This window comes from Syngnathus floridae, chromosome 11, assembly GCF_059516105.1.
Source record: "Syngnathus floridae isolate MCC-2025c chromosome 11, RoL_Sflo_1.0, whole genome shotgun sequence".
Lineage (NCBI taxonomy): Eukaryota > Metazoa > Chordata > Actinopteri > Syngnathiformes > Syngnathidae > Syngnathus > Syngnathus floridae.
In genome coordinates this window covers 6,213,202-6,239,855 of record NC_142423.1, presented here as the reverse complement: position 1 = coordinate 6,239,855, position 26,654 = coordinate 6,213,202, and the positions used below count along the sequence as shown (strand labels likewise).

Below are 26,654 nucleotides of genomic sequence, written 5' to 3'. Positions count from 1 at the left end.
GTGTTGGCATATGATAGGTAGTTGTGCGTGTTCTGAATGGATTTAATGGTTTAGAATTTAAAGGGTTATAATTGAGAATTGTGGAAGCCTAAGATTATAGAATATATGAGACACATTTGAAATAGTTTCAATGTTAGTTAAGCAATTTAAGGAATGAGACAGACATCCTTAACAAATGTTTTTATTTCAGCATAATAGTAAGAAGCCTCTCCTCCGATTTCCATACGGTTGAAACTAATTGGATCACAAGGGTACATTATTAGTTAGCCCATTTACAATAATTATTGTAACAGTTTTAGGAGGTTACTTGTATGCACTCATTTTTCTACACAAAATAATCAATATCAAGATTCTATTATTTCAACTGAGGACCATAACTTTGCATGCAAGACTAATAAAGAAAACAACTAATCTGTGATAGCTACCAGTATGCCGTTGCTCTCCTAATACCATGATCAATATAATTTACTACAAATATCAGGGACTTTGCATCAGAAGCAATCTTTTTCTTCAAACAAACCACCATCATGGGCTGTCAGCTGTACTGATCCAAATGTTCATCTTCTCTGAGGAGAAAGAGGCTTTTTCTAAAACAGAGTACAGTTTGAAGGAAACAAAAATATCCATCACTCAGTTTGCCTTTTTCCCCACGTCACTCCAGTGTTTACAATTTAAGAATAAAAATGTACTTGAAATAAAACTCTGACCCACATTTGAGTCGAGTGAAAAGTTAAAACTTCCATGTTCAAAACAAGCGATTGAGACGTCAGGGTTCTTTTGTGCGGTCCTACTCAAAACTAAAACTGACAACAAGTACTGTATTGCCCTTTTAACAAGTGTCACTTATGCACCAGCGGCATGCTTTGTGCACAGCTGGAAGAATGTCGAGACATTCCTCGAACCCGACCCTCCGTCAGTCGGCGAAATGAAATCTACACTGTTCATTTGCATTGAACATAAAACATGAATGTTCTTTCGGGCAATCACGGAGGAACTACAGACACTCTGGGACTGCACCTCTTACATTCAGTCAACCTCAAGGATGTCTTATGTACACGCAAGCGTCTCTCATCGCAAGGCCGTGGATGAGAACAACTCGCGGAGGGTCAAGTTTGAGAAATCGATCGGCAGCGGCCACCATGGCGCCTCTCTGCTTGCGCCGGTACAACAAAATGCTTTGTTACAATAATGTTTAGTATTACAATGATTACTTATGTATCCGCACTTTGTTAAGGCTACACCCAAAGATAGACATACACCTGTTAAAACACACCAAGCACAGAGTATCTGCATAAAAAGGCAATGGTTAGTGCACAGCAGAGTGTTGGTTTCACCAGACCGGGCTTCAGTTTTAGACATCATGTGACTCTCCCTTCAACTGGGGTCACCAACATTCTGTAACCATGACAGTTTAGAGGATTAAAAACATCCACTGTGACATAAAAGCGGCCTTGTCTTTGTAAATACATCTGATACACAGTAATAAAACATTGTGGGGAGAAAAGGCTAAATAATATTGAAGAAAAAAAAAAAGAAGAGGATTCTGACACAGAGAGAAATCTTAACTTGATAGTTACAAGCAACAAAACAGGGGCGAGTCAACAGAATGGGATTGCCCACTCATCACCTACTCCATGGAAGTCCTGGTTAACAATAACGCCCACTGGCTTGCTCGATGTAGGTAATTCTTGGCCAAATGGAAGGAAGAAAAATCCACCTAAGTCCAACTGTGAATGTAGTAGCAATATTTACAGACAGTACACCCCTAATGATGTTAGAGGCAAAGAACGCCGGTCAACCAGATGGCTTCACAATAGAGTCCTGGTCAAGCTACCGTTGCCATGGTGACACTAACTGAAACACAGCTGCCGCGGCCGGCAAGATCTGGTTGACGCAAGCCATATTTGGACTTAAGTGACACAATGAAATGCTTTTCTTCACAACTATGTCCCTGTGTGTCAATTTAAAAAAAAAAAAGACTGCTGTCATTACAGAGTACCAACAACAAATGCGGATGCATCAGAACGATAAAAACAGAGTAAGTACAAAACAGGAACACTCTTCATCACAGAAAAGTCTTGTCATTAAAAAAATATGGTGGGGAGAAAAGAAACTGTTACAATAAAACCAACAAATGTCCCGCAGTTATTAGTAATCCAAGACTGAAGCCGCACGGTCAGTCTGCACCGGAGCCGCTCAGTCCAGAGCGAGCACCACGCCCGTTGGCCGGTCCTGTGTCCGGCGGCCCGATGGACGCGGCCAACATGGAATGTCAGACGGCCAGGCGACCCGGAGGTGGGTGCATGGGGCTCCAAGTCGGAGGGGCGGGTGGTGCTTCTTGGGCATATTGGCGCGGTTCACAACACGGTTGGGTCTCCACTTTAGCTACACCGCGGCCCTGGCACAGCCGGCGATGCCGCAGCAGGCGGTCTGTCCGGGAAAAGTTCTGCGGGAAAAGCGGACGTTGGTCAATACACATTTCCCAAACATGCGGTGGCTTGAAACACAGTTGCCAAGGATGTATATTTCCAATTAGTTGTTCTCACCTGCTGGCAGCGCTCGCACTGGTAAGGCTTCTCGCCGCTGTGCACACGCTTGTGTCTCTCTAGGTGGTAGCGCTGGATAAACCTCATATCGCACATGTCGCACGCAAACGGCTTCTCCCCTAGCAAAAAGCACACACAACAGAGTCAATGCGTCAATATTTGTTTTTTTGCACCACTAAAGTATGTCAAACTGTATCGTTGCAGCAATAGAAAGCCTTATCAGTGACTAATGAGAGTTTGGCTTATCAAAAGGCCTGCTCATCAACTCATTATGTGTAGAGCAGAGTGGAGTTATCGTGGCCCAGATGTACGCAACAACATCTGGGCTGAGTGTGATGCTGGTTCAACATCCCATCAAAGTGGAGGCTGCGGTGTGGCGCGTCAGGGGGGGTGGGGGGGTGCGAGCGGCAGCGGTGGGTGGGGTGGGGGCGCGGCAACGGAACGCATACCCGTGTGAGTGAGGCTGTGTCTCTCCAGGTGGTTACGCTGAATAAACCTCATGTCACACATGGAACAAGCATACGGCTTCACCCCTACACACACAGAGCAGCGTATTAGGCCTACCCGCCACACACCACACAAGGTCAAGTAACGTGCAACATCACCTCTGCCGTACACACACACACACACACACAAATGCGGAAATGTTCACACATGCAAACTACGCGGATGCGGCTGCAACACAAAAGATACCAAGCGCACGGTGTTAGATTATCAATGAGACGTTCGATAGCTTCTACAAGAACCCTCACGCTCGTTCTCCATATTCACAGACGAGTGTCATAAATGAATGCTAATTTGGACATTTATAGAGGGCCTTGGGGGCATATATGCTCAAAATGATTCCTCACTATGAGATTGCAAGCCGCTGAGAATTTGTGCAGCCAATCAGTGAAGAAGAATAAAGAAAAGTGGATTGTAAGGATTGAATGATTACATGCATCGGTCCGTGTTTAAAAATGTGTTTAAAGAGATTTCAACAAAGGAATGAGTTGTGGTTTGCACTTTTTTATTTTTTTATTTTGACACCTATTTCTTCCCCTTTAACTGAAAGGAAATATCAGCGTTCGGCCTCCTTGATTACTAAAAAATCGGTACGAGCCCAGAAACACACTTCATAAATCCCTGTCTTGTGTAATGCACTGGTATAACAGTATTTATTAGGAGTAATAAAACGTCTTTGTTCAGCTAAAAATCTTTTTTTCTTCAAATTTTTCAAGAAAGATCAACAGTACACCCAATATATGGATGTCAAAATGATGTTGAATAAAGTTTGATTTATAATCTGGTGCGCTTTCTAATCCGGAAAATAGAATTTTGAATTTCTAAGTACCGTATTCCAATGAATTGTCCTATATTCGGGCTGCAAATGTCCCTCAACAACAACACAACAACAACTAGTTAATGTATTGGGCTACACGAATTGCATCCCACTGTGTCAGTTTGTAAAACAGGCCCAATGGGAAAACAAAATGGAGGATTACACAAATCCACATCTGAGACGCTTTCTGGCTGAGATCTACGGTCGTACTTGTACGTATGTTCTGAGGTTAGCATGGGCGACGATCAAAACAAGTTAGCGTCGACCTGGATGTGTGATAGAAGTGATTGAAAGCGCTTTTGAAACATTTTTGTTCCCCAGGGAAAGGTCTGATCAAGCGTGAATATTTCTGGCAGGGATGAAGCTACGCTCTTGGAAAGCTTGCGTCAAAGCACACCGAGTGGCTGGAAAGATGAGAGGGGCAGGTGTACGGACCCATACCCGTATGAGTGAGGCTGTGTCTCGCCAGGTGGTAGCGCTGAACAAACCTCATGTCGCACATGGTGCAAGCAAAAGGTTTCACACCTAAACGCAGAGCATTAAGACGTTAATTTTCAAGACTTGTCATTCGGCTCCATCATACGTCAAATTGTCATTGATGGGTTGTTAACCACTTTTCAGAGCTCAATTTAGTTCAAGTTGTATTTGACCAATTTTCAAATCCACAGCTAACACAAGATGAGCTGATGATGTCACACTGTTTGCGTTCATTGTAGTTGTGTTTGAGATTTAAACGCTGAATGGCGCGCGTCCAATTACATCGACTCTAATCATCATCATCATCCGCACGGGGTCAGTGTTGTTGTTTAGGTGGGCGGGTGCCTACCCAAATGAGTGAGGCTGTGTCTTGCCAGGTGATAACGCTGAAAAAACCTCTTGTCACACATGGTGCAAGCATAAGGTTTCACACCTAAATGCAAAGTGGCAGTGTTACATGACTTAGGCTCCATTTTCATTCGTTGCCAGTACATCCCGACGCTATTGGTTATTAACCACACAGTCGCCAATTCATGCAGTAACCCGATTTCAGTCTGCCTCTTTGCAGTGGCATTTAGCGGTTTTGCTGTGGCGCGGTTCTCAACTTGATTTCACGCATGTATCTGCCAGTAACAGAGATGCCAATCCTCCCGACTTCCCGGCACAACCGCTGACATTGCAGACATCTACGACTGGTGATCAAGTCTCATTGTGAATTCATGTGCACTGGCATCAATCAGTTCATGCATGCATGAGTTCTCGCCATAGACATGTCGTCTAATTAATGTGTCTGGGCTGGTTCGAGGGTGCCCTGAATTCACAAGTGTGTGGCGAGACAACACACAGAGACAAAGGAGGATAGGTTATTTCCAACTCTGGCGTCTTCGGACATTCTGGGAAATAAGGATGGTTGGCATCTTTGCTGTAACTGTCCCCACAGTAACTAACCAAGATAGCGGCCTCCATTTTCTCGACAGCAAAGCTAACACGGCTATAACGCTAATATACCCAATTAGATTTTTCCCCCCCACCGTTACCGAATAACGTCTTTTTAAATTAGGCTACGTTCGCTAACGCTTGATGGGCAGTACGGATTCAACAGAATGGAGGGGGCGGGTGCATAGACGCATACCGGTATGAGTGAGGCTGTGTCTGGCCAGGTGGTAGCGCTGAACAAACCTCATGTCACACATGGTGCAAGCAAAAGGTTTCACACCTAAACGCAGAGTATTACAGGGATTACATTCACACTTTGGTTTTGGGAGTTCACAATCCAACAGTGATGTAATGTGCTTCTTCTCTATTTAGAATTGATGGGTTGTAAACCAACATTTTTCAGGCAATTATTTTGGATAGGCAAAAACGCCTCTTTTTAGGACCAAACTCAGCATAAAATGTGGGAAGCAATAATCCGCGGCTGTACTTCTAAGGTACGACTGAATTTAGCCGTTCGTCACATATGCTGTGTGTGATGTCATGCTAAGTCAAACGTGACTTTTAAGTGTCATGGGCAAGGTGGGCGCATACCCATATGAGTGAGGCTGTGTCTTGCCAGGTGGTAGCGCTGAAAAAACCTCTTGTCGCATATGGTGCAAGCATAAGGTTTCACACCTGAATGCAAAGTAGCAACATTATAATATTTTGCTTTGCTTTGCTCTTTTGTAAACACAACTACGCTATTGGTTATTAACCACACATTTCTCAATTGATGCAATGACAATATCTCAATCTGTTGACATCAGTTTTTTTTCTACCATAAGGGATTTAGCTGAAGTGCCTTTAGATTTAGTTGGAGGAATGAAACACAGCTCGGGTAAATGACACGCTAGCCATGACAAGCTAATGTCAAACATCACAAAAAGTCCGATAGCAACAAGTCGAACAAATGTCTGTCCAATCTATTATTAATCGGTCAATGGGGGTGGGTAGTACACAAACTTGACGAGCAATCAGGGTCTCGACAACTGAAGCAAATTAGGCCCAAGTATAAACGACGCTCCAAGAGAATCCGTTTGTTCTTCTGAAGAAATCAAAACTGTACACTAAACTCTCTTCAGACGTCGTCACTGTTCACAAGCTCTAAGTTTGGCTTTTGTTGCATCCAAAACACATGGCCACTGCAGTTAGCTCCAGGGAAAAATCATTCTATGTAAAGTTTGAAGACTGGAGTTTTTTCAAGTGTTCATGTAAATTCAACAGATGCATTAGTCCAATAAAAAGCCAGAAGAAAATAATGTAGCCAGACAATATTAATAATACCAGCCACTTACGTATCTATCTAATACTGAGTGCACTACATAGTAGCTAATCCGTTTATATGAGTGTTTTTGACACAAAGTAAAATACATATATTAACAACCTACATATTTTGGTTACTACAAAAAAAAAAAATTCTTCGATATCCTACTACCCTAATAAAAACAAAATGTTTCCCCAATCCCATTGTATCTGATATGGTAAGTTAGACATGAGTGATTTCCTGAAGTGGCAAATGGAAAGGTGCACACAGAATGTACTGGGCACGGTGTACGGACCCATACCCGTATGAGTGAGGCTGTGTCTCGCCAGGTGGTAACGCTGACAAAACTTCATGTCACACATGGTGCAAGCATAAGGTTTCACACCTAAATGCAGAGCATCAACAGCATTAATTTGCGTCTCTGCCCCAAAGCAACAAGGAATCTTAATGATGTATTGAAAAATCAACTCATTCGGACTAAATTGATGTCTGTGGTTAATAACCAATGTCATACCCTAACAATTGTGACACGGGCATAGTCGGAGCTTTTATAAAATGACACGAGTTTCTGATCCACTTACATTACACATGCCCATAATGTCATTGGTGCTCGTACACTAAATCTGCCCCATCGACAACGGGTCAGAACACAGACATTTAACAGATGTTGCAGCATCCTAATGGTGTGACTGTCTTAAGATTGGCAGGCGCATACCCATGTGAGTGAGGCTGTGTCTCGCCAGGTGGTAGCGCTGAAAAAACCTCTTGTCACACATGGTGCAAGCGTACGGCTTCACCCCTACGCACACAAAGTACCAGCTTTAGCGTGAAAAGGAAATGATTCAACTGCCAAAAATGATCGCCGCTAAACTTTACCAATTTAGTAAAGTTTGGTTGCACTCATCAGCGGTTAGTTTGCGGCAGAGATTCCACCTGGTGAGGAAGTGCGTCTGCCATTCCAATTCGACATGACTGCTCCATAACTACCATTGCTACAGTCAGTCTTCAAATTTCTAAATCTTGGACAATAACAAAAAAAATCTTCCGGAAAGAAAAACAAACCAATCTACAAACCTAGAAAACGAAATATCCAAAGGAATAGTTGAGGTCCAAAATGGATATATTTCACCAAGCCCAATAGCTAATAAGAAATTTCCTCAATTCTACAAATTTATATTTCAACGCTGATCGCAGGTTAGACAATTTTAGGCAGTTGGAAAACTATGCACAATATATAAGTACGTAACATCTGCAATGTAAAATTGGACAGAAATGTAACACCGTACTGGGAAAACATTGCGATCATATGATGGTAAAATGCGATGTAGTCCATAATTTATGCTTTTGTGACAATCATTTTAATATAAAAAGTGACAATAGACAATGTCAGTAAATTGAATGATCAATAAGTGACCTATGTGGGTTGTGGTGCATGTTATAGTTTCTGACCACTGACTAACCGAAATGAATTATTGATATAATCCCTCATATCTTTTTATTATCATTCTTCAATGAACAACAAAAACAAATAAAAACATGACGCAAACAATCATTTTTACTGTCATGGGCAGATTGGGGGTGGGGGGGGACTTTAAACTTTATGCAACTGGTTGCAAAGTGCACAATTGACATTACACAATCGTTTGGCTACATTGTGCCATGTGGCAACACAATTTCATGGCGGCCACATGACCACGGCACCATTAAATAAAATCGACCTACCTGTGTGAGTGAGACTGTGTCTTTCCAGTTGGTAACGTTGTATAAACCTCATGTCACACATGGTGCAAGCATATGGCTTCACTCCTGGACGGAACACAAGAAGGTTAGATGCATTTACAAACACGGAAATGCAACACGATGCAAGCTCGTGCGATTTAGAACAGCATGCTAAAATAAGTGACCGTGGATGAGACATTACGCCAGAAAGAACTGGCAGACATCACAAGCTAAGTTGTATCATTACCAAGAAGCAGACATAGGAGCTACTTTAATAATGTTCAGTCTCAATGCAGACAGTTGCCAACCTTTCGAAGCTGAATTTGTTAGAAGCCAAATGGAACTTCACTTTTTTGGTATTTCAGACTATTGATGTCTGCCATTGAGTCTTATTTGTGTAATGTGCCCGCTACTGGTTGTGTCATCAAGTGCTCAACGATAACATGCTAAAGTAACATTACAGTTTTCAATCACAAAGAGGGACATTTTTTTTCAGTGGACGGTTTTCCAACAAAGCCTAGTTCAAGTGGAAATGTTCCACCGATTACATAATGGTCTTATTGCAGGAAACGGGACTTCCTTGTCGGTTAGTTATATTTACAGATTTAAAGGTAAAAGGGGAACAAATGCAGCATACCGGTATGAGTGAGGCTGTGTCTTGCCAAATGGTAACGTTGGAAGAACCTCATGTCACACATGGAGCAAGCGTACGGCTTCACCCCTGAATGCATACAGTACCAAACTTTATTAAAGTGCTCCTGTCAGCTACAAACACAAATGTCACAAAAGTCAGTTTGGGGCCAGTACATACTCTATAGACTATCAAGGCTATCGGGTTCTTAGTCACGCATTCATGCTGATACAATAAGAAAACCAAAAATAAGTCATGAAAGAACCGTACACAATTAAATGGCCCTTATTTGTCTTGAGCTGCTTTTCCACTGTGTGGCACCTACACGGCTGGCCTCGGACTTGTTTGGATACTTTTGGTTTCCCCACTTAAAACAAGCTAGTCGTGCTAACAACCAATTTATTTGAGAGGAGTCTGGCACCAGCAAGCAAACAGAAACTCTGGAGCAGAACACGATCGCGTTCACAACTGCGTGTTGGGTTTTCATCATTTCTTGCCCAAATGTGACCAAAAAAAAAAAAACCCGCAATGACAAAACTGCAGCGGTTTGCCCCATATGGTCTCGTCACGACATGCTTGGAACCTCAACCGACAATGGAAATGGGTCATCAGTGAGTAGAGCCGTGTAGGTATCGTGCAGTGGAAAGGCCTTTGTGTCCCGGCGCTCTGACGGCTAGGGTGAGGCCTATACACTCCAACGTGTGCTAAGGTTGAGAATAAACATGTACCCGTATGTGTGAGCGTGTGTCTCGCCAGGTGGTATCTCTGGAAAAATCTCATGTCACACATGGAGCAAGCATATGGCTTCACCCCTGTACACACAGAGCAAAAAGTGTTTTGCAAAAAAGAAAATCCAAACACCACAATGATGTCAACAGGACACACCCGGTTATTATGTATCCAGACATGCCAAAGGCAGTGGCACAAGTATACGACACTGAGCTATTGTTTTACTGAACGTTTTGAGAAACTTCAACGTGTTTGTCTTCAGGCTAAGTATAAAGTGTACCAAAAACATGGAAGTACTCTTATCTCTAGAACTACAACTTCGAGGGTTATGTCAGATAGCAACGAGCACTACTACTGGCCTGAGGAGATCGGTGGAGATCATTCTCGAAATAAGTTCATGACAACTAGGCCAGTAGGAGAGTTTAAATGGATCAAGGAAGAGCAACCTCATACCGGTGTGAGTGAGACTGTGTCTTGCCAAGTGGTAGCGTTGGAAAAATCTCATGTCACAAATGGAGCAAGCGTATGGCTTCACCCCTACACACAAAAAGTATGTCAGTAGAAGCTAGAAACACAACAAATCACAACCATCAACTCTTCCCTCATGTGTAGCTCTTCTTATACATCCACACATCCTCCCAGCAACTCATGTTTTGGCTGTGTCTAATTAGAGGCCCAAATCATGTCGGCTACATTAAATGTGGCTAAAGATGATTTTTTTTTTTTTAGGGACAAAGAAGTTAACTACGCAGAACAAAGTAGAGCATTCAGCAGGGGGAAAAGCTGACGTTTTGTACATTTTCCGAAGACACGCAACTCTAGTTTGTATTTGTCTGTCGGAACATGTCTGGATACATTTTCATTCTTCCTAACATTTTGAGTCGAATAAAAAATCTTAACGTCAATTGAGACACGATCGATTCGTCACAGTCTGTTGTTTAATGAGCGGATAAGTGGAGGCACTTGAGACTAGTGTAGGTAGACGCATACCAGTATGAGTGAGGCTGTGTCTCGCCAGATGGTAACGTTGGAAGAACCTCATGTCACACATGGAGCAAGCGTACGGCTTCACCCCTACATACACAAAGTAACACGTTAGCCTACGACCTCACGTTGGCATTAAAAAAAAAAAAAGGGACAGTCGGTAACGGCTCGTTTAGGTCCAATTAGATCTTCTGTTATTTGGAAGCATTTGTTGTGGGGAGTTATGACACAAAAACAGCCACAGGATGTGAGCCAAGCATGCGTGAACGAGACACACAAGGAGGCAGCGGCAGCAGCAAGACAGCAGAGATACGCGCAAGACAGCGATCACACGGGCCAGCGGAAGCAGACACATTTGCATCACTTGGTACTATGATGAATGACCGTTTTAACACTGGGGAGGAACTTTTTTTTTTCCAGGTATGACCTGCCCCGGAATGCTAAAGCTTGCCATTCAATTCCTGCTCCAAACTCCCATCATTGAAATTTTGCTGAAAGCCTCAACTAAAAAAAAAAAATCCACAGCTAATTGCAGCTCAGCCATGTGAGCTGCAGCATTTTTGATGCATATGCTAGATGTGGGTGGACATCAAAGGACTAATCGCCATTGCTTCATTCAAAAGGCGTCAAGCTGGGTGACACAAAACACTACAAACCGACATATTTACCAATGAGACATAATTATCACACAAGCCTATTTCACCAACACCACACTTAATACACTCGTTCCTTCTATTTCACCTAATTTTAACGACACACTGCATGAACCAACAAGAATTATTCCAACTTGCGATCTTGAAAAAGCTTCAAACAAAACAAAATGCATCAAGAGAATGAAGGCTAATAATGTGGTTACATTTATATCATACCAAGAATGTTTATATTATGTAGAATCATGTGATTGGTATGTAAAAATGACAGGTTGTAGTGTGATTATGACAAGGTTCTTGTTCATCATATTTTCATTTTTTGGGGGGCCTCTCATTAAAATGTCAAAGCACCAACATAATGAAAGACTCACTGCACTTTCTTATAGTTATACAAAAAGGGGAAGTTAGTGACTTTAGAAGTTTTCATTAATGTGAAACACTTAAAACATAAAAATCGAAAGTGACGCCGTCCTTTGATGTCCATGCAGTGATTTTTCAAAAATTGTTATATTTTAAGATGTTTACATCTGACCTATTTATTGGGGACAAACACTGTGGTCCACAAGTCAATTTTCTAGTCCACGATCAAAAAAGCTTGCTTTTATAACTTTACAAAACTGATTAGTGGCAAGTACTCAGAGCAGAATTATGTAATCAAACAAATTCTAATCCCACAAAAAAAAATCTGGGACTCGTCAGAATTTGTTGAATGAGCTGTTAATAGGCCCAATTTTTAAGTTGTCCATTTCAATATTGAAATGCACGCACACGTATTTCAATGAATTTTGAGTACATTGAGTATAATAGGGAGTTGTATTTCTAATCATTTGCTTTGATTAATTTCTTTAAAATGTCTTCAAATTAAACCAGTACATAGCCTAAATGCAGTACAAATTGGGGACTGCTGTACTGTGCTGAAAAATATCAACGAGGTCATCAAGAAGTATTACTTCATATTTTTTGGACCGATAGCATGAACCCAATGGAACCTCTTTTCTTATTTCTTTAAGGCCATAGTTGTTAGAACAAACCGGGTCTAGGCAAAAAAGCAAGCCAGAATAAAGATATCACAGATGAAGGCCAGATGTAGCGTCCACACATTTGGGATTTGAAAACAAAAAATTAATTCTGTAGGATCTGCTGTAGTCCAAATAACGTACTGAAACTATTCTTGGAAAGTGCTAAACTACAAAAAGCCAGTATTTTTAATAGTGGACTTGGCACTGATGGGACCACACACTGTGATAACTGTCTGGAGCAGGTTTACTTGATGTTGAGGAAACAACTTAGAAGACAAATGCTGTGTTTGAAATGCTTCGGGCTGGAACAGATTTTTTTTTTTTTTTTGCATGGTGGCTTTGTTGGAAATTACTGTCCACAGACAAAATGAACCCTGAACATCCGTCCATTATTTCAAAGTGTCAGACTACACAGAGGCAGCCTGAAGGATATATGCAATATGGGTACGTTTAAAGGACGCATACCCGTGTGAATGAGGCTGTGTCTCTCCAGGTGGTAACGCTGAATAAACCTCATGTCACATACGGCACAAGCATACGGCTTCTCCCCTAAACCGAAGAGCACCAGTTTTAGTTCAAGCTCCCACAGAAACCACTACAACTGTGAGGCAAAACCTATCATACCAAACAGGCCATTTGAAACCTTACAGTTGCTGCACAGTGCCATAATCCAGACCATTTAAATGTGCCCGTATTCAGGGTGCTATTGTTGATAGCGTGACGCGTACCTGTGTGAATGAGGATGTGTCTCTTCAGGTGGTATCCGCTCCGAAATGCTCCGTAACAGTGGTCGCAAATAAAGTTTTTCTGCACTTTGGAAGACGGACCGTTTTCATCTCCACCTGCACCCTGAGGAGGACAGCAATGAATTGCTATTTAGCAACACTTTCTATGCACCAGTCATAAACTAAGACGTTTGTTTCCATACCTTCTCCTGACCGTCTTGTTATTCAAAAGCAAAATAAGTAATATAGATCAATATACTACAATTCAGGTATATTTTAAAATTTTTTTTTTGCTGAGGGCTGATTGAAAATTAACTCTAATCCCCTCCAAATGGCCATGGTGCTGCTCCCCCTGTTATGCACACAACTGCTGTTATTGTGCAGCGCTCTATCCTGCTCCCCTCCCCCCCGCGTTCCTCTCCAGATCCTCCACCCCCACCACATCTTCCCTGCTACTCCTCCCCCCACCCCCACACACACAAACAAATGTGCAGACTAGGGAGAGCCCCAAGAGGGGGAGCGCTCCAAGACCGTTCCCTGTTTTGCAATCACAGCCACTGACCTTCCCTCCCCTTCCCTCTTGTTCTCTCACTTTACAGGGCGGGACTGATTTCCTGTTCTTTTTTTTCTGCTGCAGGTCCTCATTGGTCCTCAAGTCCTTCTCATCAAGTAGGCGCGGAGCTTGGAATTCACCTTCCTTCCGGAGCAACTAAAATAAAGCACAAAGAACGGACAATTATTTAAGGATTTCTGTTCACATTTTAAACACTATGCAAAGCCAGTAGTGAAATATATTTAGGTTTTGCCTCATACTACTAATAAGCAAAGACTTTAGAAATACTGCAATGTGGCTTTCAAAAAGTCAATCAATCGTCCCGCCTAAATTTCACAGTGAATCCTAACCAGGGGTGGACAGCTCATGCCAGACGGGAGGATCATGTGACTCTGGGGACCACGGTCAGGTCCGTCCCTCTGTGGCGGTGCGTGTCCGAGTGGAGCCATCATCTTTTTGGGTGGAGCTGCCATGGTGCTGGCCTGCATCAGGGCCATACTGGAGAGCACAGCTTCACAGCCGAGCAGACCGGCCTAAAACATGAAAGATGACATTTAAGATTGACAACATATGTTGACATGTCTCTACTGCACTGCAATTATCAATGACAACATCCTGAGTGACACAAGACTGTTTATTAAAAGTGACTTGCAACCACTTTGGTGTTATGAAACACAAACCCATTTCATATGGTCGCGGACTGAGCTGCTGGGCAGATGTGACATTGCTGTGGTAACGGTGTGTGTGAGCGCAGGGACAGGGGTGGGGACAAGGTCATCCACAGAGCCGTCAGTCAGGATGGTCAGGCTGGTGGGAAGCCACACCCACCTCACTCATCTAGCATTCAAACTGAAGAAGAGGATGTGGATGAAATAGACAAGACATGGAATTAAAACATCACTTTTTGCTTCTTCTTCTTTTTTTAGCTACATACACTCCAGTGGTTATGTTTATTTAAGTTTGTGCTACTGCAACTTTAGATGAATCTTATCTAAGTTTTATTTTGTAAAATTGTGAACACTATTCTGTCATTTTCCAGTACGATGGTACACTCACTTATTAGCTTCAAGAATCTGCTTAGTTCTAGGAGTGTAAGAGCTATATGAAAAATCAAAACTTACATCTAGTATTGATACCAATTTATATTGATATTGGATAAAAAACAGAAATATATGGCAATAACTGACAACATACATAGCATGGGACATGTTGACAAGGGATTGTAGTATGAATTTTTATGGAAAATAACAATCAAACCAACACGACTTTGCAAAAAAACAAATGTAACTAAGTATGATCTTTATGAGTGCTTTATTTTTTTAGTTAAAAACGGCCGAGATAAAAAAATACAGGCTGCTATGAATGATTACTCATTTTAAATGTCATTCAGACTTGACTAAATGATCTTTAGCAAGAAGCTAACAGCTAAAGAGGACAATTGTAACGCGTTCAATAGAAAATGCACTAACAAAAGCTTATATCCCTTTAAAGCGTCATGTATATTGTATGTCCCTTGTAATTCGTTACACTATTGCACGATCAAAAACCGACGTACAAAATAATAGACGAAAATATTTGTATTGGTGAAAGCTGCAGTAACATATATTAGCTTTGCTAGGCTAACGTTGTTAACACTTGTTACTGAGTAATAAAACGCTTTGGCTCACTAAAAATGCTACAATGTGGAGTATGTTATGGGTGTGACGGAGGGACTTTATTAGCACATTTTGTTTGAGGAAGAGAAGTTGGCATTTTTCGACATTTTGCAGGGCTTGGCCTTCGCGCGTCAACCAAACCTGACGCTAGTTAAGCGCACTTCGAGTAGCCATTAGCTCGCTTGCCTCGGGAGCGCCCTCGCCCACTGCAATATTATACACTGCGTGTCGTTTTACGGCATTTAGCCTTGAATTACACACAGAAGCCAGGCGAACACGTCCGTGGCCAAGAGGAGAATAAACGACATCGCTTTCGGTGTAAATCTTGAAGACAAAGCCCGAGTCGCTCGAGACTAGATGGGGCGATAACGACGCTCATAATGGCCGTCGTGGAGAGCCTCCCCCTCTCGACGAACAAGCTAACGTTAGCTAGCGACGGCTATCGTCAATGCTAAAATATCGAGTAAATGTCTCGCTTTCACCCTCCTCCTTACGTAGGCGTCCAGAACGAAACAACGCTCGCCATCAAATTAATCATGAAAAGCCAGCAAATACAAAAGAAGGCGATGAAAGGATGATCGTTTTACCTTGGAGCTTAGGTCGGCCGAGGATTTTCCGAGAGCGTCGAGTTTACAAACACAGGAAACGCCACAGGATGTAAGGACCCACTCCCCCACGCAGCAGCAGCACAGCCTCCCTGAGCTCAGAGATCATCTTCTTCACCACTCCAGCCAGCGTCGATTCTTACACGCTCGTGAAAACCATTTGGACATTAGAGGACGGCATTACTCGACGTTTCGGGTATAATTGTGGGGACGTTTTTCGTGAGAGATGTCCGAGCGCGGTTTGCTGCGGACAGAGGCGCGACTGAAGAGACGCAGATGGACGAAGAAGAGGAAGAGGAGAGGAGAGGGGGGGCTCAGCATAACAACCCGCGCCCCTGCTTCAGCCCCTTCTTCACAACAATAATGCTCATTCAAATAGAATTAAAAATTTCAAATTAATCCTGCATTGATTTTCTCCTCAAAATTCTTCAGTACAGCACAGTAATTACATTTCAATGTACAGTAAAGCGAGGCCACAAAATATTAACTAGTAACTACTAAATACTAAATTGTGGCTAGGAAATACTAAATGATGGCCGCAAATTACAACATCGCAGCCACAATTTACCAATACAACATTATACCAAATTGTGGCTTGCCGTGGATAGTTATTGCTGCATAAATATATGCAAAGCTGCTGCATAATTATATGGTTAGTTATCATTGTGTTTGCAAAATTTAATACTTGACGAGAGAAACACTGTCGTTCACTTTTCACTATGAAGTCCACTCTGCAAAAGTGAATGTCACAGGTGGGTAAAACATGGAGCTCAGGGCGCTTCTTATCCTTGTAAATAAGTTAGCAATTATGATAATACAGTATGAACAAGCAACATGACTGACGAACGAAGATGGTGTTAATGCTTAATTAAAACGCCCTTTGCTTATCTTATTACATCATTCACGATCGAAACTACTCGATGGATTTCTTTCATTTTCTTCTTTTTCTTGCTTAGCAATGTTGCGTTTGTATATCCACTAAGAACGTGTGTAATTCTCATCTTTTATTCTGGCGGCGTTTAACTTGTAAAAGTACACTTTCTGACTTGGGACAATAAACAAAACTAGGGCAGGTAGAAGTAACGTAACACCAAAGCTCATTGGTGCATAAAGTCACATGACCTGCCTCCTCCACTCCTGTGACACCTTTCATTTCACTCCACCTCAAACTGCCCTCACGGTGAGAGGGTTGCCAAGTTTGACGGTTTAATTGCAGCAGTTTGATCAAGCGATATATCAAATTATCCGTATTTTCATTTGATTTGTTTCGTCTATTTTCCTATCTTGATTAAGTACAACAGAGGGAAATAATGCAGGAACCACCCGTTTCAATTGCCGCGATATCATTAACCAAGACTATCAGCTGGATCTGGCAACCATGCATCGGGCTGTAGCGAGTGTCAGGTGTCTTGGAGTTTCGTCAAAACTTCACGGAAGTGTGTACAGGTAAGACAGCTTTTTAACGCAAGACCGTAAAATAGACATATTTTTTATTGAATTCTGTCCTTTATGAGTCATACGTTGAACGTAAATTCGTTGTCGTCATAATGCGCCATTTAGGAATGATTTTTTATTAAACCGAGTGCCTATAGTATAGGCCCTATACTTACCGTAAATTCAAACATTTGATCGATTCACAATATAGTTCCAAATCAGATCCCATGTTTTCAAGTACGTTTAAAAAAAAAATCAATAATTATTTTCATATCCAGCCATCATTTAGTACACCAGTAATTAAATTAATGATTTACTAGCTGTTTCGGAATTTGCAGGAGCAGGCTTCTCCAGTCTTACTCAAAGGTTCAACTAATCATACGTTCTGTCAATTAATTTATTTAAATCCTTAAGTTCCTCTGAAGTCTGTTACGTATTAATGAGTGTTTTTCCTCCAATTTGCTTCTGACTGTCTAGACTGCGTCAATATTTGAGTGTGCTGTAGTTACTTGGTAAGGGTAACTTGAATACATTCGGTATGGACCTTGCACTAAAAAAATGCAATATGAGGACTATTGTCCTTTTGGCTTTGTTCATGTAGAACTCTCAGAGCTGAACGCCAGTCGTAATATTTTATTGACCCAAAAGAGCAGAAGCATGGCCCAGCCCAGCACTCCCTTTCCATTTGTCATAATCTGTGATTGTAATGACTTCCGACAAGTCCTAAAGCAAAGACTGTCAGAAGGCAATGTGCTCTGTCACACTTGAGACACGCCACACAGATTTTAGTAATCTAGTATTTCTATTCATTTAACAGGAACATTCAATGAAAGGAATTCCTAAAAGCGATGACTTCTTAACATTGTCAAACAACTCCACTGTTATCACACACCTAAGCCTAACTGAAACTACATGTGGTGACAAATAAATTTAATAACGTTAATTCACATGGTCAAGACTGCAAGCAACACGGTAAATTTATGTGTTAAATGATTTGTCTAAAGTACACACGACACATTGTATTTATGTAAGACGGCCACAGTGGACTACGGAGAAGACATTGAGACAATCTGTGCTTGTAGGTGAATATAAATGCCACTCCTTGAGGGCTTCAAAGGACAGCTTGATGACTAATCACGTGATTTATACGCAGCGGCAGGGCGAGCACAAATTACAGCTACAATGTAGGTTTGTTTGTTTTTTTTTCCCCCCATCATTTGTTTATTTTTATGTCGGTCCATCGAAATTGGAAATTTTTTTGGACACAGAAATGGTCAGAGGCTGCTGTACAATACTGAGGAAAAATATCAGTGATCAGTCCATCGGGGTAATGTCAGTGCTCTCAAAAACAGTATTTCACACTCCAGTACTGCAATTTTTTTTTTTTTAGTTTGTCTTAACATAGCTCCTCAATCTTTCCCATTGCTCCTAAATCATGTTTATAGAGCACACTGTGAACATCAGTAGTGGGATTCATTCCCAGACCTTTGGACGTTCCACTCTACTAAACACAGAAAAGGTAATGGAGGGTTATCATCTGTCTGCCGCTGTTATGATACGGCTGGGTCAGAATAAAGTTAAATAGCGACTGTGTGTTTTGAGCCGTGTGGTTATGAGCAGCCAGTGAGTTCTATCCGCAAAGCACAGTATGCGCTGGCCTTCCCAAAATAACAGCCTAGATGTTTGCACTTTTAGTTTTGAAATCAAGCAGGCAAGGGAGTGCAAGTTTGAACGTGTCAATACCAGGAATGTCGTACTTTGTATGTTTATTTGGATTTGTGTGGCATAAAACTTTGGCCAAGGATAAGCGATTGGAGTGTGTGTGCTGATGCCCGTGATTTGTTTGTGTGTTTTTTTTAGGTAGCTGCGAAGATGGAAAGGACTCCATTCAGTCGAAAGTCGTGGGTGACGCAGTCAGTGCGTGTCACCGCAAAGGAGTTGTCCCTGGTCGGCGGGCCAGGAAGAAGTAATGCCATTGCTGAGCGCTTCTCCAAGTGAGTTAACAAAAGGATTCGAGTTGCACATGTATTGAAAATCTTTTTTTTTTTTTTTTTTATAAACACCCCCCTCTCCCCACAGGTATCAGAAAGCTGCAGAGGAGATAAATACAAATAAAAGGAAAGGAGTAAGTACAAAATTAGATGCTTCAAATACACCGTAACTTCCCAAGTTCAACCTCCAATTTATTTTTATTTTCTTATGTATGTGTAATGTGTTTCCAAATTCCAGTCCTCTTCTTCTTTTAAATTAATTAAATCAATGCCAAGTAAATCCGCGAGCGGAGTTGATATTTCAGTTGGTCACTGAGTTGAACTGTCACAAGATTGACAAATCAACCTAAAGTTTCTTATTCACCTGAAAACTAAGGTTTATTGCATCTATGTTTAGCGTCATCAGTGGCTGTTTGAACTTTGAACTGAATCAAAAGTACTGACTGGCAAGACAAGTCTTGGCAAATTGTGTTGTCCTAGCTGACCTCTCATTGGCCACCAGTAGCAATGGGCAGGTCATGGAACCCATAATCCGACCTCAGTCAGTGTAATCTGCTTGCAATGTGCCGGTGTTTGTTTGCTGTTTTGTCTGAATGAAAGATAAAACACACATGCCTGGACCAACAATTATTATTATTACTGCTATGACATGGATAAGTGACCAGCCACTATCATGAAAAAAATCAAGGTAATATGGCTGTGTGTACCTGAAGTTGTGTTGTTTTTAAATTTGAAATAAGATTAATTTTAGTTAACTAAGAATTACCTTTTTGCGTAAGACGCACAATGTGCTCAGGGATGCGTCATTGTTCAAACTATAGGAAAATAGTTCCCTGCTGTAGTTGAGGCTAAGCGGCAGAAAAAGACCATCTGTCGTTTGCGTGCGTGTGCATGTGTAAGTCCTCACAATGGAAGTCATTAAATTTCAAGGATAAACTAATAGCTAGGTTTGACCAAGTGGAAATAAAAGTCGAGCCGTGAAACCTGTTCGAATGCCACATTGTTGTTGTCACGTAAAGGGCAATCCAGAAAAAGCCCCAAAATCCTTCCTTATGTTTTGTGTGTCAACATATTTTGATTTTTTATTGGTTTTTCAAAACAAACAGTGGTTGGCTTTGATCTTGGGAGGATTTATAAATCATCACTCTTTATCCAAAAAGCAATGTCCGAAACGCAAGATTAAAACATGTCTCCATTGGTTGTCTAGGCGGTTTGGCTGTGATCACAATAAAGGACACAGATGAAAATTCTTGCTAAATCTAAGTTTAATGACACGTCCCGATGTTTGTTGGCACGCATCATAAAGCTAAAGCTCTAGTCTCAAAAGGGAATAAGGCATGAAAGAGGATGAAAACTGTAGAGGGAGAAAGCAGTTGGCAGAAGATCGCATAGGCTACGCAAAATAGGCCACGATGAAGACCTTTAACAGATGGAGAAAAAGTGCCACATCCGGAACATTACCCACACTCGGCGGGCCTCCTTTTAAAGTTGGCGTTAAGTCCAGGAGAAATGTGATAAGGGATGCTGCCAAGAAGCCCACGTCAACATTAAAAGAGCTGAAAGGATTGTTGGCAAGTATTGTTTGGATATATAATGTCTATCCGAAAAGTCAAGAACATTCTCGGCCACAATAATCCATCCGAGTTGGACATTCTGCTTTTATAAAGAATGAGAATCAAACATTCGTTTTGGTGGTTGTTTTTGCGACGCTGTAGAAAAATACTACATCTTACTGAGAGCTGTTCCTAATATTTTTACTCGTCTCACGGGAGCAGCCGAAAGCAGACTAAGATAATGAGATACTAGGAACTCTCATACTTTGATCACAACTGTTCTCATCTGGACTATAAAGTGCACAGACTGCTTGGTTTGTTTGTTTCAGATAAACACAGAAAACATTACACAGTCAGGTTTTAACACAGGCCTGCTTGCATGCTTGGTGCTTGCAATAAAGAGCTTTCTATCCTATGAGAGCACAAAGTGTTAACTTTGCTCCTATGTATCATTTCCTGCTTGAGTTTGTTGGGCTTTCTGACTCTTTCCTGGTGTCGGAGGGGTTGGACTAAGTAGCGGGAGCTTATTTAGTCTGGTGGCTAACATCTGGCACACTTCCACCTCATGCTCATCGGAAGAGGACCGAGCGGAGGACGCGCTCGCACACCTTGCTGCCTCCTCTTGGCCACAGGTTGATTTTCTTTTTGCTCTGGGTTTCTTTTCATTCAGTTTCCGCTACTTTGGGCTTTGCATACAATGTCTGCTCTTTTTTTCTTCTGCATCTAAATGTTGGCATACTGTTTAGCCAGGGTCCATTTCGGGTATCTTGTGGGTGTCTGGTGACAACAATCCCAATAGCAATCTTGCAACATAACAATGAAACCGAGATCAGATGTTCTTTAATTACAAGGCATGCCTAGAAAAGTAAACTGAGATTTTTCTTTTGCGTAATTGACGCCCATGTATAGATCCGCTTTTTCTTCAACGTGTCATTCCTCTTTCACAATTCAGGAAGTTTTTTTGAAGGTCACACAGCAGCTGGCAGTCTGCTGCTGCGTCTTGCCGCTTGCGTTATTATTGGCATGAATGGCAAACAGAGCCATCCTCTGTGTTTTAGTCAAGGTGAAGTTGTTCATAATGGAATGCGGCATGCATGCTCAGCCATGTTCGATATGTCTTGGGCCATTCGTTTTGCCTCGAGCCGACTCAGCAGAGATATTAGCAGTATTCCCAGGACGATCTTTAACAGCTGTTCTGTAAATGGGCCAGTCAAGCCAAGCGAGAAGATTGTGGCATTTTCAGTTTCAGCAAAGAGTGCGTTAATGTTGCCTTTCTGTCTTGTCTTTTAGGGATTTGACGGCGCGTCGTCCTCCCAGCGCACCAGCAACCTTAGTGCGTTGAAGAAGCGCTGGGAGCAAGCAGGGAACAGCAGCCGGCAGGACAAGACTCCATTCATCTCGGCGCCCATAAACAATCAAAGCACATTTCCTGCCGTGGCTCGAGCGGCTTCCGTCAGCGAGCCACCCCGTTCACCAAAGAGCCCAGTGGTCTGGCAGCCTCCTCGAGAAGATCCGCCTAGCATCCCTGTCAGCGATCCGGTCTTCACGCCCCCAGCGTCTCCACGAGCGGAAGATCGGAGTGGGATGGACAAACATGCGCCGATGTACAGTGAAGCACTCGAAAAGCCTGACGAACAAGTTCCGACCAGCCCCCGTGAACAGCAAAAAGTGCCACTCAACAATCTGAAGATGAAGTTTGAGAAGACAGACGACACCTCACTCAAGGTGACATCTGGTTTGCTGAATTCTCATAACGCAAAAAATAGAAGTACAATTGAACAGTTTTATTAGAGTAAAACTGTTGACTTCCCTTTCCTTCACATTCCTTAAAGGGGAAGTCAAGAAAAAAATGGGTCACTATAATAATGTGTTCTATGCGGCCACACGAGACTAAACACGGGATTCTGATTGATAGTGCGTTTGTGGAATATGAATTAAGCAGAAAGATGAACCCATTATAATCGAGCTCTTGGGCGGCCATTTTGTTTTCCTTTCATATGTAGTTAAAAAATGAAGCACAAAGAGTCTGTCGCTGAAAAAAAATTGTTTTACAATAACACTTGGAGAGTCTGTAGTAGCTCAAAATGGAGTTTTTATAGAGAACACCAAGGTTTTAGGTTTGATATATATGACAGTTAAACACCTTATGTGACTCATTTTTCTTAACTGTTGCAAGTAATCTAAAGCTAAAGGATGTTTTCAGTACACGGAATCCGCCAAGAGCTCACTTTGACCAAGTGAGGAATTTAGGAACTTTCCTGACCTAGGGCTACTTCGTCATCCAGACCTGCGTTATCTCACGCTCCACATTTTCTCACCGCGCTCTCATCGGTCCGCGTTGACTATAAATCACGCTTGGCTTGATATGACGGCTCGTTCGGGCCAAAACATTGTAACCAGCGTCTAGACTGCATGGGAGTGTAACATTTGGAGCACGGTCTTGCTCAAAGACAGGAAGGCAGCCTCACTTTGTGTAAGTGGCCTGTGAGTAATGATAAGATGATAACTAAAGTGCACTGATTGAATTAGGCGTAAAGGTTAAGGGAGGCGGCCGCTGCTAATGTTCAAACATAATTCTCCCTCTTTCATTCAGGATTACAGGTCGACAAGACAAAGTGCCTCATCGGAAGACATGGAGCAAACATCTGGTGAGATTCAATATGAATATCAGCGCACTGCTAAGCTTGATAGCAGAAAAACATGAACTTTGTGCTCCATCAGTGTGTGACCGTGTGCTGGAGAAGACGTCACTGAGGGAGAAGCTGGCCAAATACTCTGCTGCTGTGTCCAAACAAAGCAACACTAAATCTGTGAGTATTAAGTAAATTTAAATAATGGGAGGCCTGTGTGGGCATTTTGGGTCGATGGAATATTTTTTCACTTCCACTAATGGTTTTAGTTTTACAGGAATAGAATGGAACAAGTAGATCAAGTGAAATTTTCAGTTGAATGAGAACTTTGACATTTGGAGCTGTGACTTTGTTTGTGTGTTTATGTACGTATTGATTGATTAGTGCCCTCCTGTCCTCCTATCGAATGTTCCTCACTTTGATCACCGTTAACACTTTGTGCATAATAGCCATTTTGTTTTTCTCCAGGCTGTGACCCCAGAGGTGCTTCCCTCCAAAATATCTCTATCTGCTATTCAGAAAGTGATACCTGGAACCGAGTGCAATGGTGAGTCACCGGCCAGTTCGTTGTCAATCGGAAAGCTGAATGTACCGCAACTATATGTTCCAGGTGATGGCAGCAGTGAGATCTCAAAACCATCGAGGGTGAGTCCAGTAATGCAGCTCGTCAGTAGACAAGATGCATACTATACATTCAAGTGTGTCTGTGTTTCAGAGGTTCTGCCCTCCAGCCAAGGAGACATGCTTTGCTTGTCAGAAGACGGTGTATCCTCTGGAGAGATTGGCGGCTCTTCAGCACATCTACCACAAAAGTTGCTTCCGCTGTGTCCATTGCAGCACAAAGCTCAGGTTGCTTTCCTGTCCAAAATGTTACCTTAAATGCAACTTTTGACTAATATAGTTCCTGTTTTCAGCCTAGGCAACTTTGCCTCCCTGCACGGCAACGTGTACTGCAAGCCTCATTTCAGTCAACTGTTTAAAGCCAAGGGCAATTATGACGAGGGCTTCGGCCACCGGCCTCACAAGGAGCTGTGGGCACCTCGCAAGGACGGAGAAGAGGGCGAAGAGGAGGTGGCAAAGTCCCCAGAGCAACTACTGGAAGCGGCAAGGAGGAGAGCCGAGTCAATCGAGAGCATGTCGGACAAGCAACTGACCCCGACTTCTGAAGAAGCATCACTGGCAGTCAAAGTCACCGACCTCGCCGCCCATATGGAAACTCGGATGCATACGGCCGCCAGCTCAGCGGAGAAGCCGACCGAGACCCGCAGGTTGAGGATCGCCTGGCCGCCCCCCGCCGGCGAGTCCGCCCTTGGCGCAGGCTTGCGCAGCCCGGCCTTCGAGGGGAGCACCGCGGGACGAGCCTGGAGGGCCAAGTGGCCCCCGGAAGACGATTCTCAGTCCTCGGTTTCGTCATCTCACAGTGTCGAGCGTGCGGAATTGACGAGCTTGAGGAGGAGCTCTTCCCTAAGGGAGCGTTGTCGGCCCTTCACGGCTGCCCAGCCGAGCCTGGAAGCCACCGCCATTCCCAGGGAGCCTCGCCGGCCTCTCAAGGCGCTACAGCAATGGAGAGAGTCCCTAGAGGAAAAAAGCTCATCTCAAGAAAGAAAGGCAGACGAGAAAGTGGAGGAGCGACAGAGGAAGAGAGAGGAGAGTGAAAAGCAAATCGCTAGGGAAGTAGTCAGTCAAAGCAGCCTGGATGATGTCACGGAGACCGACCATCAATACAGTGAACCTGCACAGGAAGGAAGCCCACTAGCTCATAAGCACTCGATGAGCATCTCTCCCAACATGTCGGCGTCCCCATCGCCGCCCGCGCAACCCAAACAGAATCGCACCTTACAGGACGTCGGCTTCTGGGACGAGGATAAAGCCGAGAGCGACGCAGAGGATAAAGCCGAGAGCGACGCAGAGGATAAAGCCGAGAGCGACACAGAAGATAAAGTCGAGAGCGACGCAGAGGAGCTGACGGCGGAAGACATCATCAAAAGGAACCGTTACTACGACGACGATGAAAACTGAGAGCATCTCATCAACATTAACCTAATTTGTCTTCAGCATCATGCAACAGCTGCCTCTTATTTCTGAAGTTAAGGCTTTCATTTTGGTTTTACCTTTGTCAATTGTTTGTCAGTTGGTTAAGAGAACTCCTGAATATACTTTGAGAGGAGTAAGATATCTCATTTTCTTTTCCTACTATACTAAAGGCAATAATTAAATAACTGGACACAAAACTTCTCAGGTAAACAAAGACAAAAAACAAATGGGCATCTGCTCTGACAAGCCTTTATTTTTGCCGAACACCTTAATAGAAACGAATTGCCATATTAGCCTTATTGAGATCCAAAGAGAGTTGATGTCACACTGGTGTAAATGTTATTTTTAGCCTTTGAGAATGAATCCGACAAATTGTTCTTACTGCCAGACATTGAGAAAGTGCTCCTGATTAATATATTTTAAGATTTTTTCCCCCCCTTCATATTTGATTATGTGAGGTAAACAATATTTTCCAATGTTTCAAGCCATAGATCTGGCTTTCTTATTATTTTAAAATTGTATAACAGATTCCACTTCAGTAGTATTGTTTTATGTTCAAGAATAATAAAATATTAAAAGGCAATCTGGCTTTTTGATTTTGTACAATTAAATCGATTATAATATAATCAATTAAACTGGTCGAGAACCTTTAGGATAAATGCCCATTTATTTGTAAAATAATTTCCTGTGAGAGCCATACCATTTTTAAAAAAACGATAGGCTAAATACAATTAAATGCATGTATTGTAATTAAGACCAACGATTTTTTTTTGTGTACTAATGTATTCTTTTTAAAAACGTTTTTATATTGAAGCCTAGAAAAAAAAACTCACCATTAATGAGACTTCTGGGGCTGCATGGTTTTGCTGATGGCTTTGAAGCCCGGTTGATATGCGGTGAGGTTGAGCTTCATGCTGGCGTTGAGGCTCTCATCAGTCTTAATGGCCCGATCGTGAACGGTTCAGAGGAATGTCTTTTATCCGTTTGAGTATCTTTTATTTATCCGTGAAGTCGTCCAAAACTTCATTAGCCACATCAAGCGTAAATGTTGAAATACTCGCCATCAGTGAATGGCTTTTCATTCCTCACAATAGCTAATGCGCTAGCAAAACTAGCGTAACATGTCTTGTCTCAAAGTGGCGTGTTGTAGCGTTTCATT

At 42.5% G+C, this 26,654-nt stretch overlaps 2 protein-coding genes across 32 annotated transcripts; one reads left to right on the top strand and one right to left on the bottom strand.

The window, feature by feature from the left end:
• Positions 1 to 165: 165 nt before the first annotated feature.
• znf740a (zinc finger protein 740a) lies at positions 166 to 16,157 on the bottom strand. 29 transcript variants are annotated; one of them, XM_088389032.1, is made up of 20 exons: positions 15,836 to 16,156; positions 14,274 to 14,442; positions 13,944 to 14,126; positions 13,603 to 13,749; positions 13,044 to 13,164; positions 12,781 to 12,864; positions 10,653 to 10,736; positions 10,116 to 10,199; positions 9,662 to 9,745; positions 8,940 to 9,023; positions 8,306 to 8,389; positions 7,299 to 7,382; positions 6,885 to 6,968; positions 5,872 to 5,955; positions 5,477 to 5,560; positions 4,694 to 4,777; positions 4,309 to 4,392; positions 2,996 to 3,079; positions 2,547 to 2,665; positions 166 to 2,446 (listed from the first exon to the last, which is right to left on the bottom strand). In XM_088389032.1, the coding sequence occupies exons 2-20, from the start codon at positions 14,316 to 14,318 to the stop codon at positions 2,273 to 2,275; spliced, it is 1,881 nt and encodes a 626-aa protein (XP_088245158.1). In that variant the 5' UTR covers positions 14,319 to 14,442; positions 15,836 to 16,156; the 3' UTR covers positions 166 to 2,272. The 29 variants fall into 29 exon arrangements, with proteins under 29 accessions (XP_088245158.1, XP_088245159.1, XP_088245160.1 ...); XM_088389033.1 differs by having other exon boundaries at positions 13,633 to 13,749; positions 15,836 to 16,155; XM_088389034.1 differs by lacking the exon at positions 14,274 to 14,442 and having other exon boundaries at positions 15,836 to 16,157.
• An 869-nt stretch (positions 16,158 to 17,026) lies between these two features.
• On the top strand, positions 17,027 to 26,078 carry LOC148390617 (LIM domain and actin-binding protein 1-like). 3 transcript variants are annotated; one of them, XM_088389029.1, is made up of 10 exons: positions 17,027 to 17,299; positions 19,148 to 19,281; positions 19,367 to 19,412; positions 22,122 to 22,556; positions 23,425 to 23,479; positions 23,553 to 23,641; positions 23,930 to 24,008; positions 24,072 to 24,106; positions 24,177 to 24,310; positions 24,376 to 26,078. In XM_088389029.1, exons 2-10 carry the CDS (start codon positions 19,160 to 19,162, stop codon positions 25,478 to 25,480), a joined length of 2,100 nt encoding a protein of 699 aa, XP_088245155.1. In that variant the 5' UTR covers positions 17,027 to 17,299; positions 19,148 to 19,159; the 3' UTR covers positions 25,481 to 26,078. The 3 variants fall into 3 exon arrangements, with proteins under 3 accessions (XP_088245155.1, XP_088245157.1, XP_088245156.1); XM_088389031.1 differs by lacking the exons at positions 17,027 to 17,299; positions 19,148 to 19,281; positions 19,367 to 19,412 and adding an exon at positions 19,812 to 19,966; XM_088389030.1 differs by lacking the exons at positions 17,027 to 17,299; positions 19,148 to 19,281; positions 19,367 to 19,412 and adding an exon at positions 20,608 to 20,849.
• Positions 26,079 to 26,654: the final 576 nt, after the last annotated feature.

Bases quoted from the DNA above. Each gene is read 5' to 3' on its own strand.
- znf740a (XM_088389032.1), bottom strand. From the start codon at position 14,318: ATGTCACATCTGCCCAGCAGCTCAGTCCGCGACCATATGAAATGG. The intron at 13,750-13,943 runs GTTAGGATTCAC...GCTTTATTTTAG, and splicing joins GCATGAGCTGTCCACCCCTG to TTGCTCCGGAAGGAAGGTGA. The intron at 9,024-9,661 runs GTACATGTTTAT...GTATGCATTCAG, and splicing joins ACACACGCTCACACATACGG to GGGTGAAGCCGTACGCTTGC.
- LOC148390617 (XM_088389029.1), top strand. From the start codon at position 19,160: ATGGAAAGGACTCCATTCAGTCGAAAGTCGTGGGTGACGCAGTCAGTG. The intron at 23,480-23,552 runs GTGAGATTCAAT...GTGCTCCATCAG, and splicing joins AGACATGGAGCAAACATCTG to TGTGTGACCGTGTGCTGGAG. The intron at 24,009-24,071 runs GTGAGTCACCGG...TATATGTTCCAG, and splicing joins ACCTGGAACCGAGTGCAATG to GTGATGGCAGCAGTGAGATC.